Raw genomic sequence first — 16,620 nt, forward strand, 5'->3', positions numbered from 1 at the left:
AGAAGCCTAAAGAACTCTCTTAACATAAAAGCTTAGTGCTAGAATTCATTTTTTGGAGGTTCTGTGAGTAAAATACTGTAGCATATATGTATACAAGTTGTGACCGCTTCACAGATTAACAAAAATGCCTCTGTTGAAATGTTATACATGAGAAAACAGGCCACTCTATCACTTACATCATTTGACATGACATTTCTCTGCTTTTCTTTTGCCTCAAGTTAGTTAGGCATGTTAGGGGGCCATTGAGACATCGGCCGGAGAAACCATTGCGCCCATGTTTACGCCACACTGTTAACACATTGAGACACCACCGCAGAATGTGTCTCCTGGGTCCCTCACCTTGAGGTCAAGAGGCCAAAGGAACAAAGTGTCTCCTATGGCAAAAAAAAAAACTGAAGCCTGACTGTTACCTCATTGGAATGTTGCTGTTGCTATTTGGATGGAGACAAAAGGATCCACAGACAATGTTGCGAGACAGACTTGAGTTTCCATAGGCTACATATTGACTACATTTTCGGTAAAATTACCAATTAAAATGCGTTTCCGCTGAATGATGCCAGTCCTGTGATGATCACATTAATTTTGCTTTTGTTCAACTTAAATTGACTTATGCTATAATTGATTTTCCTCCTAAACAATGGAAAACAAGTTGTGGCTGCGGTTGTCTCATTTCAACAAAGGGATTACGTTAGAATCATAAAATAGCAATGCTGGCTATTGGTCAAAGGGACAAAAGTTCTTTAGCCTTTGGTTACATGCTGTGTATAATTTTCAGCAGCAGTTTAACAGGAAACTCATTGAGCAATTCCATCCTGGAGGCACAGAAATTGGTATGGAATTGGTTAAGGCCCACACTGTAGCATTATAAAGAGGAAATGCTAAATTTTTTGCGTTTTTATCATCTATCTTAATGGCATTACCTACTTCAGAATGCATGGGAACACACTCGCAAACACAAACACACTTAACGGTTATCGACGCTGAAACGGCGGCACACGTGTTCTTTGTTTTCTGTCCGGTGACACAGCAATTCTTTTTGTCCTCCCGATGTCACGCGATGTCCCTTTGAAGCGGTGCCGCGTAGCCAACTGTGCTTACACAAAGCGGAGGAGACTACTCAAGTGGGATAGTGGCTAATCCGTCTTCCCTTCCTCCAGTACGCCTCGTTCCGGCTACCGCTTTGCAGGGCGGTGAGCAGACGGCCGGTACCTGGCCCGTGTCCCTTGTACGATAACAGACGCCACCTGGTAGCCATCACAGGCCTAAGCCACCAGACCTCTTGGTGAGGTGCCAGGGCATGAGGTCTGCCGCTCAGACGGTTGGTGGATGCTCAGGCGCATACGGTCTCCCTCATTATAGAGAATATGGAACAGTTTATTTAACCTCTACACGTGACCGGGTCTAACTGGGAAACGGATAATTTTCCATGTTGTTATTTTAAAATTTAAAACAGTAAGTCAGTTGCTTGCCTTGTAAAAATAATAAAAATAACATCCATCCCCATTTGCGGTAACATTGAGCAATAAGCCACAAGAGGCCGTAGTTCAGTGACTTAAAACGGCCTAGAGGCGTTGTTAGGCACGAGACGAAGCGGCGGAGTGATATACGTGCTACCAAACCACAAACGAGAAGGCCAATGTTAAACAAATATTTTACTTTTAAAATAACAATGAAATGTTATTTTTCTAACCCTAACACACCTAGCAATATAGTTCTTCAACATTAGCAAACCAACAGAGTGACATAAGTAGCAGTCTGAGTGGTGAAAGCAAAGCAGTCTCCAACAGTCACACCCAAAAAGTGATTAAAACTAAATGTCCTAGATGTTATTTTAACTTGTGTGAGGTAGTTGCCAAGTTCAAGTACTCTGATGCTGCATTCATGCCATATCGGATTTTCTGTAAATATGAACTGCCGACTGGGAAAAGGTGTTCACATCAGCCTCCTAGTGGTAATTATGAGTAGGATATGTGGGATTTTTTTGCGGGCTTCGATATCTCCTACCTGGGGTCACGAACTGCAGAAGTGTGTCAACACAGCAGGGAATCCACCAGTGTCAGCAAACCTAAATTAATCCAAGTTATATTCACACTAATAAAATCAGCAATACTTACAAAAAGCAAAAAAAAATATCTACTGTAGTTCGTTTATGGTTGATTTTAAATCAAAACATGCAAAAAAACGTGTTCAATCTGAAACGAAATTGCTTGTACATATTGCTACAATGATAACCCAACAAATCAACGGTTACCTTCAGCCATAGCAAAAAATTTTAACGCATATAAGAGAAATGCTTCAGGAAAGGTCAGTCCAAGCAGCTCAGGGAACTATAATGCCTTCATATATTCAAAGCTCACACCATAATATGTGCGATTCAAAAGGAAGATTATCTGCACGGAGGCTCTTCACAGGTGGAACAGGTTACCGTTAATAAAGATTATATAATTCCACGTCTTCAGATAGAAGCCCTGGAATTCACTGGCTCCTGCTTTCACCTTCTGCCTTTCCCCTAATTGAACCCATGAGCGCTCTGCCTGAGACTGACAACTTGGCCCCACTGGTCAATGAATGGTTGATTTCAAAAAATGGATTTTCCAGGATATTTAGAAAAACACGCTAAACACAAAGTCACGATTCGCTTCGTCAGCTCACGCTTATCAAAGATAGACGACTGCAATCAGAAGAGCGGGAGGTACGCTTGATACGTCTTGTAGGGGTGGAGGAAAAAAAAAACGTACAAGGAAATGTGCAGGCTTACCGCGGGGGTGAAAGTTTAGCGTATGGTGAGACATGTTTAACGGGTAGAAGGTGTTTAGAGGAGGCATTTCTAAGGAAAAAGCAACATGATGCTGAACGTATAAAACGGCATCCAGCTGGACTCTGCTGCACCAGCGCTGAATGACAGAGTCCAGGGCCAGAGGAAAGCGATGCCGCAGGGACGCATTGCTGGAGAGTGAGATGTGACTCACGGAGCAGTTAGGGCAATGAGAATATCCAGGAAAGCGAATTATCTGCATTTTTCCAAAAGAGACTGACTCACGCCGATGACTTAAGGTTCGGACTTAACGGGGGGAAGTCGAAAAGGTACTGGGCACAGAAAGCATCCGTTTACTGGACAAAAAAAACAAGGAATCAGGACTCAGTGTTCCTGTAAGTCTGTATCATGCCTGCAGAAGTATTCTTCAGGAGAGAGGTGACAAGAAAAATATGGAAAAATGGAAACGTGACTAAGTCGTGACTGAAATGCGACTCAACTTCTGTCAACCAAAAACACACACCTAGTTTATGAAGTCTTCAGTTAACCTAAGTTCTACATTGTTGACTATGTATGCTTTAGAGACTAAGATTTATCATAAAGTCAAATCTTTTAACACAATATGATCTTTGTTGTGATGTTTCTCTCCGGTATAGATAATCTGAATGCTACCAAATATTATCCAATATTATGGAAAGGTGAGACAGGATATCCAGTTATACACTGTGTGAGGTAATGCAACTTGCCCTGCATGTTACAATCATCTTATCTGTGTGCTAAACCCAACATTATCAAATTTTTTTTTAGACAAATTGGGTAAACAAAAAAATATTACATCGTGTTCAGCATATAATCAGAGGCAATCACGTTAAAACTTCCAGCAATGTGAACATGTATACATATTCTAATATCTCTCTATCATGTTTGTATAAAGGACAAATAGGCTTATGACTCCCAGATGCCGCGCAGAAATGAAATAAATACGGTAAACTAAGAACACATGTCAACATTCAACAAATAAAGCACAACAAGCAAAGGGGGGAAATTGCAAAGCAGTGACCAGTTCTAAAGAACAGCCAGTAACAGTCAGTGAGCTAAATGCCCGGGCAAAGGATGAGCGATGCACATCCAAATATTTAACCTTCAACACAGTGACACATCAAAGCCATTACAGACTGGCCATTCATACTTATGTAATATTTTGGAATATGAAAAAAGTATTTTTTTGTTTTTTTTTGTTTTTGCTCCTGACCGCAGCTCCCATGATACAAAGATGATGGTGAGCAGAACAGTCTGAAATATTTCCTTGTTTGCCTGACCAAGTGAGGAAAATTTAGGAGAGGGATGCCTGCCAACTTAGCAGGAGGGACACAAGAAAAAAAAAAGAGGCTCAGCTGGTGATGAGGTATTATGCAAGGAGGTGGCAGATGAGGGCGAAAGTGTCAAGTTTTGTTTTGGTTCCATATATTCCTTTCATATTCCGTGAAAAACCCCCGACCGCCTGCTTCTTGCCTCCACAGATTACGTAAATTCACATAACCGAATTATATCACGAATCCACTCAGGATTGTATAATCAATGAGTCGTATATAAAGGTGCATATTTTTGGACAAGAGATAAAAATGTAAGCCATGGCATAAATGCATACAAAAGTGAAGGTCTTGATGCCATGGTTTCTGGGGCATGTCATTGCAATCTTATTTTACATGCAGTGAACTCTTTGATTCATTACATAATTTAACCCCTTCTTTTCCATTAAGGTGGTCTAAAAATATACAATGTTTCCCGTTTCAGTGAATTATTTCATGAAGGCAGCAGTCCGGACTACAATTCAGATTGCTTTTTTAACTGGCCATTGTGTGGGGCTCCAACAATCACTGGTCTGAGGTCACTGCTTTGTATTTTTCATTAATCAAGCCGCGAAAACATTTGGCTCTCGGAGAAATATTCCCCAACCTTTTCCAATGTTTTTCAAAAGCCCATGACACACCCACTGCCTCGTGTATGCAGCGTTTTCCCCCACAAATCACTGTAGTACTACAGAATAGCACAGAGCAATGAGTCTGCGTAACACGCTACAGAGAGTTGTGTTATACAATAAAAGTATAGGGGCTCTTTAAACACATTTGATGGAACCGTGGGGTAGAGAGGGGGAAGTATTTTCCCATGAATTAAAGTGTAGAGCCACAAATGAAGTTTTGTGAGGACTACCTTAAGTATAGAATAATATATTTCCATTATATAAATACTGCCAAACGAACACCAGGGCACATCTTTTTGGTTTTCTAACCTCTTTTACATTTAAATACTGCCACACAAACACTTTTGTGACCTCTTTTATACATAAAAGGGCAAGAATATAGTGTTATGTATCATATAGGGTTAAGACTATAGTGTTTTTTGGCCAAAAAGATTACCTTAACATACCAAAAGCATGGGTTTGAGACCTCAAGGACACTATACTGTTAAGTGCAAACACTACTATGACAATCACAAACACCTTTATATTAGTTTATAACTGCATAGTCCTTTCTAGCGGCACCGTGTTGTCAGACCCTTTGCCGATTGTTCCCTAACAACTTGTACTTAATATTATTCACTTAACTGATTCAGAGGCAGGAGTTTCATTCAAGAAAACATGAAAACAGATGTCAATGTGGTCGTGTGGTCTGACATATAGGTGAGAAAAATCTCAAATGAAAAGCGTTTGGCAGCCATTCATGTAAGCCACATTAATATCACTTTATTGTGTTGCCTGCTGGTTCTCACAGGGAAATAGTGTATCGTTTTAGCTGCTTTGGAAAATATAATGCGAGCGTGACGGACAAGTTTTTATACACTTGGACAGCGGGGTAATTTTAACCTTAAGGCTTAACAAAAGCCTTTTTCTCCTTGTATCAACACCCTTTTGAAATGCAGCGTTGTACCTCTCCGCTGTGTGCGGAGCAGAAGGCATGCGTGCTTCAACTGCTGCCAAAAAAGGTGAGGAATTCAGTGGCATCAATAGCACACTTAACCTACAATTAAGAGTACTTAGTGACTTCACACACCTCTTCGGCATGTAAAGACTGAATTTACTGAAGAAATGGTCACCCCTAAGGATATAGTAAAATCTATCATTAACAGGGATAATTAAGGTGTGAAGTCAGGGGAGAAAATTGCACACTTGCATACAACTGCTTTTAGTTATAAACTTACAAAGCCTAATACAAGTTCTACAATAAGTTTCTATATTGCTAATCCACTGAAATACAGTTAAACCCAAGGCAAAGAGAAGGATGTAATCCAACTCTGTCACAAGTGGCACGTCAGTAGAAGCGTAACAAATTCAGACAGTAGCCTTTGTTTTGTTTCCTCGGCTCCTTCTGCCGCTCCACCAGGGAGAGGCAAAAAAAAAACACAAAAAAAAAACAGCCTATCGCCCTGAAACTTTCAACACCTGACAAAGAGAGGAGAAACGGGGGCCGAGCTATTAAGGAATGAGCGAAAGTAAGAGAGAAGGAGAGGTGGAGGGGAGGGGGGAGGGGGGAGGGGGGAGGAGGGATGGGGAAGGTCCTCCGCCCAGGAGGTTGGAGGGTCAGCGCAGTGACTGGTGTGCACCGGGAGAGAGGGGGAGGACCCACATGTGAAAATATTTAAGATGCACAGGCAGAGCAGGGCTTCACTGAGGAGATAAGACAGAGCCTGGGTGAACACTTGGTCAAAGGAAGGCTCCAGCTCTACCAGTCGGCACTTCTACCAACTGAACCGAACCAGTCTCCGGCATCTTTTTGAGACTTCCAGCGAAGAATTTCAACTGGGACCGGTTGCTTTCGAACAGAGCGAGCACTGACGCTGTTGTGAAGATCTAGGACTTTTTTTTTTGGGGGGAGGCGTAGAAAATGGCAAAAGTAAATTTAAGCGTAGTGGCGTTGGGGCTCACCCTGCTCCTGCTGGCGGAAACGTGGGCCCAGAACCCCAGGAAGAGACTGGCGCCCCCGAAGCCCCCCAAGGCTCAGTGCTGCGACGAGGTGCGCTCGCTGAAGGTGCAGGTGGCCAACCTGACCAGTCTCCTCGAGGAGCTGGGCCGCAAGCAGGAGACGGACTTGATGAACGTCGTGCGGCAAATGATGGAGCTGGATAAGCAGAACCGGCAGCAGGAGGCCCGCGTCACGGAGGCGGAGAGCAAGTACTCGGAGATCAACAACCGCGTGGAGATCATTCAGCTGCAAGCCGCGCAGTCTGTCACTCAGACCTCGTCAGGTAAGCGCCAGCTCTCCGGCTCGCCGACAGCTGGGGAACGTCCCGGCCGCCACTTAGCGCTGCTGCTGCTTAGTGTCAAAAGCGTCTCGGGTCACAAGCTTTGGCTGGGCGTTTCTTGACGCGAAGGTAATTTGTTAATAGAACAGCGCAGCGGCTATACATGGTAGAACAGATCCAATACCTGCCTCTGTCTTTCCCTCCGCCTGTTGAGCAGCTGCTTCCAGATTGCGCTCTTCTGCCGCGCAAGTCAGACCAGACGACTGCCATACGCACAGCAGAGCCGTAAAAATTCACAGACACGCACTTTTCAAATCGAACAGAAAATTTCGCTGACCTTAAAGTGTCTCTCTTTCCCCTAAAGACCTCTTCAGCCAGTCTTACTGAAAACTGCTGTTTGGAATTCTGTGAAGTTTGATTTGAGTACATTATACGTAGGGCCTTGTTTGATTTGGATATGTGCTTATTTCTTTTTTTTTTTTTTTATATTCTTGATAAGCTTGTTAATTTCACTGGAATGTGAACCGTTTTTTTTTGCCAAAACTGAATTCTCAAATAGGCATACTATTTCAGATACAGGATGCTATACCTATATTTTAGCTGTGAAAAACTATAATCAACCTGGCATGCTTCAAATCATGGGCACCAGACAGCTGCCGTGAATTGGTGATAATGTAGACTGCAGTGCACACACTTGTCTGAGTTGCCCTACAGCAGCCGAAAGCAATAATTTGGAGCTGTAGAGTCCCGTCTGCAGGGTTGTCAATAAAGACCACCTCCATCATCTCCATCATTCGTCTCGACTTTAACAAACCATTAATCACTATTGGCCGCCGCAGAAAGGTTTAGCCAGGCATGACGCAGTTTATTATTTCAATACTTTAATAGCGTGGTCTAGCAGGGCTACATTTATGCTACTGGCAAAGAGAACACAGAGACCTTTTTTTTTATAGCTTCAGCAAATTAGAGACACTGTGCAGACAGGAAAGCGGGGCAGGAAGAGAAGCAAAGATTAAAGTGGAGGTTTCCACATCAGGCTCGCTCTCTCTCTCTCCCTCTCCCTGACACTTTTTTTGAAGTATCAGGTTCATTTCTCCGCAGTGATCTCATAGCCCTTCTAAAGGCATCACCATGCCATGACAGGAATAAAAGAGGGAATTACGCAAGAACCATGAGCCATGCTGTGCGTAATTATCCTCCGTTTTGATCTCTTTCACTTTTGGTGGGAGAGAAGACAATTTTCTCGGCCGTCCCCCTCGCTCAGATATCCGTCCACCATTTATGGTCAATTTACATTTTTAAAACGACGTGTGGTTTTGCCATAATTGACCAGATCCCTGTTTTTTCTAGATGCCATCTATGACTGTGCATCACTGTACAGCAGGAACTACAAGATCTCTGGAGAGTACAAACTGCCTAAGGACGAGTTACTGGGTTCCCCTGAGCTGGACGTAAGTCACATTCAATGACCTGTGAGCTCTTCACTGCTCATATAGGTCTGTTGTGTATACTTTTTAATAGAGTGTGATGCTTTTCTGTACATATATTAAGAAATGCTAAATTCCTGTCGACGCTTTTAGGTCTTCTGTGATATGGAGACGAATGGCGGTGGCTGGACTCTGATCCAAAGGCGCAAGGTGGGCGTGACATCGTTCAACCGTGACTGGAAGCAGTACAAAAACGGCTTCGGGACAATCCGCGGGGACTTCTGGCTGGGCAATGACCACATCTTCCGTCTAACAAGGCAGCCCAGTATACTGAGGATAGAGATGGAGGTACGTGTTTGGAAACGGGGCACTAATGTAGGCCTGGGCTGACACACCAAGAACACATAATCCCTGGTGATTCCATAGCCAAAACTAAGAGAACATCAACAATTCACACCAGTTAAATCTTATGGGCTTTGAAAATTAACAAGTCAAACTAATGGCTTTTAGAAACCTTAAGCAGACAGTGGGAGTCAATACTCTCAGGTGCACACTTTTCTATAACCTTTATTTCCCTAAATCATGTTGTGTATTTTCCACTATAGGACTGGGAAGGAGAGACTCGCTATGCTCAGTACGGCTTCTTCACTGTGAGCAATGAGCTCAACAGCTACAAGCTCTTGCTTGCCAACTACTCTGGGAACGCTGGAGACTCCCTGCGCTACCACAACAACACCAACTTCAGCACCATCCACAAGGACAATGACAAATGTGTGGACGACTGTGCTTCACTGCGCAAAGGTATGACAGCAAAGCAACTCTTATTCCTTACAATTTACCTGGTCTAGTGTTTAATATTAGTTATTTCCCATTGATTAGTGAGTCTAATCTTTACCCTGACCTCCTTACAGGTGGTTACTGGTACAACTGCTGCACTGACTCCAACCTGAACGGTGTTTTCCATCGCAAAGGCGAGCACACCAAAAGCACAGATGGGATCACTTGGTACGGCTGGCACGGGCCCAACTACTCCCTGAAGAGAGTGGAGATGAAGGTCCGACCACAGAGTTTTCATCCATAAGTGCTTCAGCTGCAGGCCCGGGATGAAGACGATACGCATGCTTGCTGAGAGATTTAACAAATACCTGTGCAACCAAATTGTGGCTGTGGGCTGAATGTGTGATTTTTTACCATGTTTGATTGTAAATTGTAGTTGATTTCATATATTTATCGGTGAAATATTTTATTTTCTTAAAAGCTTCGATAGAAGCTCTTCTACCACTGTTCCATATGGGTAACTGGATTTTGATTGCCTCTTGTCTTGCCTCTTGTCTCAAAAGCACTAGGATATTTTCCTCCGTCATAACACAGGCCATCTATAGGCTATAGTGAGAATGGTTACAACTAATGGACTGGTACAACAATTCATAGCAAAAAAAACCCTATCACAATCTATCAAGTACGTTGCAAAGGACCTTTGTGAATTACTGGAATGGGACCAACCACCCAAGTTATTTCCTATGAATTACACTGCAAATTTTATTGTAAAAACCTACTTGTTGATGATGGAAATGTGTAATTTGTAAAATGTGTACAGCTCTATAATTGTTGTTTTATGGGATAGAAAATAAACTTGTATTTTTAAAAAAAAGTCTGAGTATCCTGTCTCAAACATGATTCTACATTAGTTGTAACTACTTAGTGGCTAAACACAATATTTGAAAATGTGACAAATTCTTAGGGAGTCTAATTGGAGTCTTGCCTCCATTCATGTCCAACAATGACCACGCATTTGCCCTAAGCCATTGACCTCTGACACTTAGGTCACCTCCTGACATCCTGGTCAAAGGTCTCAGGCACATAAACCAAAGGCAGGAATTAAGACCACACACATTTCTAACAACTGCCATTTAGGTAAATGCCTCTATACCTAGCTTTTACTACTTCGAAAACAATAACACCGTTTTGCTACACTTTGAACAAACTGAGAGCATTCCTTGGAGCATTCCGAATAGTTGAATACCTACAGAGAGGGTGCACTGCCTATACAGCCAATGCCAATGACAACAGTGGACTGAATGGTGCTCTAAAAAGACCTTTGGACAGTCACAAATGACCAGGTCTTTCTATTCCAAGGGCCATAAACATCCAGACAAACTTGTGGCCCTGGCAGCAGAAGCAGACCTTCAACAGTGGTGGAAGACAGAATCTAAGCAGTTCTGAGAGGTCAGTTACCACTAGGGCTACTCTTTATGGGGGCCTACCATAGCCTTTGGGCCAACATAAGTAGTACACCCCATTTCTAATGGCTAGCATGCGTCATTTCAAAGACTGCTGCTGAGAGTCACAGTCATATTTGGACTCTGGATTCCTTTGTAGGCATAAAACCAGCAGCATCATAGAAACCATATTGGGGAAAATGACTGAATAAATATGCTATCAAACAGACTATTTCATATGAACCTGAGCATAAACTATGTATTTATAAAATGTTCCACAATTACATTCAAAACAATTGAAATACTCTGCGTACAATTGGTGGTTAAAAAAACATACTACAGCAAGTCCACTTAAGCAGTTAAGAGGCAGAATTAAATAATGCACAGAAGCCTAATCCAGCACTAGTTGGGTATGATAGCATGGGTTTCTGCTTAAGATTTTGCTTTACATCTGAGCATACCAGACTTTATTTGAAATTCCATTTCCATGGTGCCCAGTAACATTATGGCCACATATTATCTATAAAAACTGGGTTCTAGTCACTGCATTGGCAATGGAACCGCCGACCATATGGTTACACTGTAAATGTACCAGCCCTTTTCTTTTAAAGGTCTTTATAGTAGCTACCACACTACATACGCTCCTATCATTAAATTCAACCAGAAATCTGCAGGTTCAACACTCATGAGTGATAGAAATAACAAACAAACAAGTGAGTATCGAATCCCGTTTAAAGTCCTTGAGTGATGTATCAGTAATGGCACAGGTTTCACATGCTCAATTAATAGCTCTCCCCTATTGTTAGGAGTAACAGGGAAAATGTGAGCAACGTCCTGGCTCTAGCAAGGCTGTGGGGGCTGAGCACAGAGTCAGACCCCAAACTAATTCATTTGGTTTTCTCCAAAGCCCCCATGCCTGATTCATAGTGTATCCTTGCATCTGGACAATTCCAGGAGTGGTCCAAAGTCGGGCACATGTCTATCTCTCTTACCCATGTGCAAAAGCCTGAGCTTCAATATAAACAGGGATATGAAGAGCAGTTCCTAAAATACTGACAAATTCACCTTCAAACACCATGACTCACCAACACTGACACAGCAGTGACAGTGCCTCCTCCAGTGTCATCAAACAGTGCGCATCAGATGCTTTCTAATACAGTCACGGCAGCATAGAGCCGGGTTTACGTAGCGCTTTTCTGCACACAAGACTCTGGATCTTTTATGGGAAATCCTGGAGAGGTGAGAACCATATGGAGAGATTGAAAACACTGCAGCGCCGGCTCCCATCATTCATCATCATCAAGGCCCCCGAGAAATTGAAAACAGGCCCCTGAGAAACACTATTCCAGACACTCGTAGATGAAAAGGAGGCGAGCGTCCAATTAGATGCCTGGAAAACAGATTTCTTCATACAATGCCGAAAGACACAGAAATACAGGAGAAAGGATGAGAGAAGGGGGTGGAAAAGATGACCGCAGATACTAACGTGTTACAGGACAGGAGGATATGTATGATATCACTTATTTATATATTCATTAGAATAAAATGGACTTTAGAGAGAGCGATAATCCAATCGTTGTCTTTAAATTCAAACTTCTAAATCAAGGATTGTTATTTATACATGTACCTGCCGGCTTTGCTGTAAATTTATGAGGAAAAAAGGAGAAAAAAAGGAGGAAAAGGGAGAAATAATGCCTTTTAACCTTTAGAGGAACTTCACATCAACCAGCCAGCATACACAGCTCTACTAGTGTCACACTATAGATGCACCACTCAGGACTTGATCTCATGACCTTTCTTGCCATAAGCAGGTCATGAATTTCTTGAGCCAGCTAGGAAGTGATTCCACATGTGTTTTGTTTCACAGTATGACTTTGTGAGTGCAGGGTTTAAAAACTGCTGCATGTTTAGTGTCTCTGTGGTCTTAATATCCAAGAAAATCTTTTGCCACCGTTACTGTGGAGACTGCTTCAACAAAGGAGGCAGTCAAAGTCTGTCAAAGTCTCTGTTCACTGATTTGCATATATCTTCTTCACAGATCTTCTGTATAATTTCATCAAAAATTATTTAATGTTTTTTTTAATCACAGATAGCCTGGATGATGGCCTTAATGGTAATCTAGCTGGATATAAGATTGTGTATGAGTGGAGATGTAGAATTTTTTGTTGCTGCAGTTCATAAAATCACACCCACCTGAGACAGTCGATAATTTGCCATAACTTTGAATTGATACAGAAGCCCTTAAATACCAGATATTGGTGAAGATCTTACCAAAATGTGGTCAAATATTGGGCCAAAACATAAAATGTCTGTGCACAGTACAATTTACAGTAAGACAAAAACATAGTCACTGTGGGCACAATTTTGGAAAACCTTTAAACTTTTAAAAGCTGCAGATTATTTGGAAGCTGGTTGGGTGTCAGTTCCACTTAGTTGGAGCCTGACTGAATTAGTTGTTGCACACTTGTAGCACATATGGCTGATATTTAATGATTTTTTTAAGTTTTAAACTCTGGACAGTTGCTATAGCCATCAGGAAGATTGGCCACATATTACAGTATGCATCGTTTTGGACCAGACCGGACTACTGTGCAACGTTTTGTGCATGGGAAGGCAGTTTTTGTCATAAGAAAGAAAGCAAGCTATAAAGAAAACATACAAAAACAATAGGCCGCCTGTTCTATGGGCCCTGCCACCTAATAACACCTAACAAGGCCATGGGAGGTACCACTTTGGACCCACTAGAGATGATTTTTCATCAGCACCTACCCTTCAAGAGGCTACGTACATGCCCTCGATTAACATGAAGAACTGAGATTGCGGTATATGCATTTAGCAACAATTGATTATTTTAGCTATAATGACACTATAATCAAAGCGTCCCATGGCATCACAGAAGACTTCACTAAGAGATCGACTCCACAGATGACTTTTGGTCACAAGTTCCACAACAAACGATTTTCCGAAATAGAGTGCCTCGTGCAGCATATTATTGGATATTTACCATACATCTTGAGGGCACTGAATGGGTAAAATAGACATTTGACACCAAATCATAATAGTCTTACATAACCTGTGGTCTCGCAGTATTTACATTTAGTCACAAAGGTGAGTGACAGGCCTGCATTGAACAACACAATGTCTAGCATTTCACTTTTGGGGCCATGACATGCCACCGAAACTAAGACCAGTGAGCCAAAGGACATGGCTCCTAAAACTTCAGGTTTTCCACTTAAACAACTGCGGTTTAACCGAGTAGCAATACAGTTAAACGCTTACTTGGCCTAAACAAAACATTACATAAACCGTTAAATGCAGTCACTTTTCATTTGTCTCAATACTGTAAAGCGAATACCTCTTGGAAAAATCTGTCGACGGTTAAGCTGCTTTCAATCGACTGCTGTTTGAGTTTTCGGTGTTGACAGAGACCATGCTTACTTCTCCCTTGGAAAACTACCGCCTCCGTTCTTATCGGAGCTCCTACCTGATGAGGGACTCCAGGATGAGCGGAGAAGGGCCTTTCTGGAACTCCAGCTCTTTGTAATGCAGAGCCTTGGCGTAGGCACGACACTTCGCGGCTCGTTCTCCGAGCAGCACGATGCCATTATCGTCTCTCAGAGGCAGAGGGCCCTGCAAGAGGAAACAATTGTGTACAACTTGAGCAAGGAAGGGGAAAACTTGGGGAAAAATCTTTAATTGCTCATAAAATGGAATTCTTGCACTTTATACCTTGTCGAGCATAATAACACAAAAACTAAATTTTTGTGACAGCGCCATAAAAGTTTCTAGTTCCTAACTTTGAGCCACTTCAGTACACTTTATATGGAAGGGGCATAATTCAACTGACCCTAAATCTGTTCAAGAGCATTTTAATGCCAATTAGAATGAAAAGTAAGACCAACTATAGACCTTTCAGAATATAGGTCTGCAGGACTGGGCTGATTTCTCACCAGAAATAACAGCACACCAACAAAATGACTGGTTTTAAAGATCCCTAACGGGGAATTTCAGACTTAAAGAGACTGGGAGTGTCTTGAAATGCCAATGGCTGGGTAGTTTTTGTTCCAAAACAGAGTATGGGCTGAAAAGTGTGTTGTGAAGGCCAGAAATCTCATCGTTGAGTCAGTAGTATGGATCAACAACCCTATCAATGCAAATATATATTGGGGCCATTTTGGGATTTTGTACTGTGAGGTGGTAAAAAATCTTACCACCCCTTTAAAATGTTCTTAAAATGCTCTAAAACGCTCCAACTGTATTCAAGACGTTTTAAGGCCTTGAGTTGAGCCATATTGCCGATCCCACCGACCTTGTCACTGTGCTCCATGAACTCGGCCAGGTTGAGCAGGGTCTGGGTGACCTCGGCGATGTCCTGCGAGGTGAGGGCCAACTCGATGCTGCGGATCAGCTCGTCCTGCTGGTCCTCGCTCAGCTCCGACCAACAGGACAGGAAGGCCGCGTTGAACAGGTCTCTGTTTACACATGATTACAGAAATCAATTAGTAAGAAGCTGACTGTATGGTTTCTTGATGAATCACTGTACAACCAGGTACGATGTTGTTTTATGGCTTAGATTAGGACTCCAAAAACCAAGGTATACCCAAAGCTGTGAAAAGTGCTCTTCCACTTCCAGCTGTCTTATAACCCAATCTTAATATGGGGGACATGTGGAAGCGGTCTCACTGTGCTTAGCTTGTGATGCGGCGGGGATGTGGAGCGTTTAGGGGGGAACAACGGAGGAAGGCAGACATGATAGCGGTGTACCTGGCGAGTGGGATGTAGGTCTGGGCCAGCGACCAGCAGGATCTCAGCGCCGGGGAAGACGACTCCTTGAGCAGGACCACGCTCAGGCGCCTCAGCCACTCCAGCCAGTCGTCTTTGGACACCTTCCTGGCGGCGCCCCATGCCTGCGGACAGACAAAGAACTCATCGATCAGCAAGTCAGTGGGAACTAAGTGGGAGTCGCGCAGAGTTTCTCCAGACCCGCGTTGTCACGGGCGACGTGTGTGGGACGGCTTAAACTGACTTATTATCACAGCGTCAAGCCAAATTCGAGAAATTTCACTCCTCTATACCTGGCTGCTATTAAGACTTCAGCACAGGGTACAGAAAATCTTCAACAAATAGGGTCTTTATTGAGCAGCATCTAATTAATAAAAGGAAGTTGTATTGTTGTGAAATTTTAACTGCACACCTTAGATGCGATTTTTCACAAAACTCATAATCCTCTTCTCATGCTGATTAAATTCATGACATCAAGAACTTGTGTTTTTTTTTTACCCATTACATGGACTGCTGCCACATAGTGATACATGGCAATATGCATACACTATTTCTTCTGTATTCATTTAGCACAGCAAGTAAATTACCACCACTGATAGAGGAAATGTGAAATTAAAAATAGCACTGTAATTAAGTTTTACCATCATTTAAAACTAAAAGTGTTTCAGAAGTAACGATTTAATTATGACAGTTTTAGCACTACAACCTTAACTTGTAACATAAGTGAGACCCAAACAGCAACAGATATGGGACTAAACTACAATTATCCCCCCAAGCACCACAGCTGCATAACACATATACTCTTATTTATGATCACAAGACAACACATCCTTTTATAATAGAGCACACTATGGTGCAAGCAGTTTGTTTATGCATGTATGCAATATGCTCTATGTTTGCTAAAGTTGCTGTATTCTCAGAAGAGGTAAAGGCAACTGATCAACTAGGGAGCCAGAGAGCTGAGATCACATTCAAATAAACTCATGAGCTAGATGGCACTCAGTAGAGCTCATACCTCCGCCAACACTGTGCAATTGGCAATATATGCCAGTTCCACATGTCGGATTTTCACCCAAAAGTTCATAATTTCTTCCATGCCACATTACCAACTTGTTTCACATTTTCATGACTGGAGCTGAAAGGGGACATGAGATCTGCCTGTTCAAATTCTACATCACATGGCCAATCAGCTCTATAT

At 42.5% G+C, this 16,620-nt stretch overlaps 2 protein-coding genes across 2 annotated transcripts in view; one reads left to right on the forward strand and one right to left on the reverse strand.

Moving 5' to 3' along the window:
• Positions 1-16,620, reverse strand: part of mtor (mechanistic target of rapamycin kinase) — a 90,189-nt gene that overhangs the window by 43,562 nt on the left and 30,007 nt on the right. The window contains 3 exon segments of the mRNA XM_071515916.1: positions 14,125-14,270; positions 14,950-15,112; positions 15,405-15,547. Of these exon segments, the coding sequence (XP_071372017.1) occupies positions 14,125-14,270; positions 14,950-15,112; positions 15,405-15,547 (452 nt within the window).
• angptl7 (angiopoietin-like 7) lies at positions 6,409-10,051 on the forward strand. The gene is made up of 5 exons (XM_071515911.1): positions 6,409-6,997; positions 8,345-8,445; positions 8,575-8,769; positions 9,027-9,222; positions 9,333-10,051. Exons 1-5 carry the CDS (start codon positions 6,637-6,639, stop codon positions 9,500-9,502), a joined length of 1,023 nt encoding a protein of 340 aa, XP_071372012.1. The 5' UTR covers positions 6,409-6,636; the 3' UTR covers positions 9,503-10,051.

This window comes from Centroberyx affinis, unplaced genomic scaffold, assembly GCF_046629955.1.
Source record: "Centroberyx affinis isolate AG114_WGS23_722 - 3 ecotype Tasmania unplaced genomic scaffold, CSIRO-AGI_Caff_v1 ptg000379l_1, whole genome shotgun sequence".
Lineage (NCBI taxonomy): Eukaryota > Metazoa > Chordata > Actinopteri > Beryciformes > Berycidae > Centroberyx > Centroberyx affinis.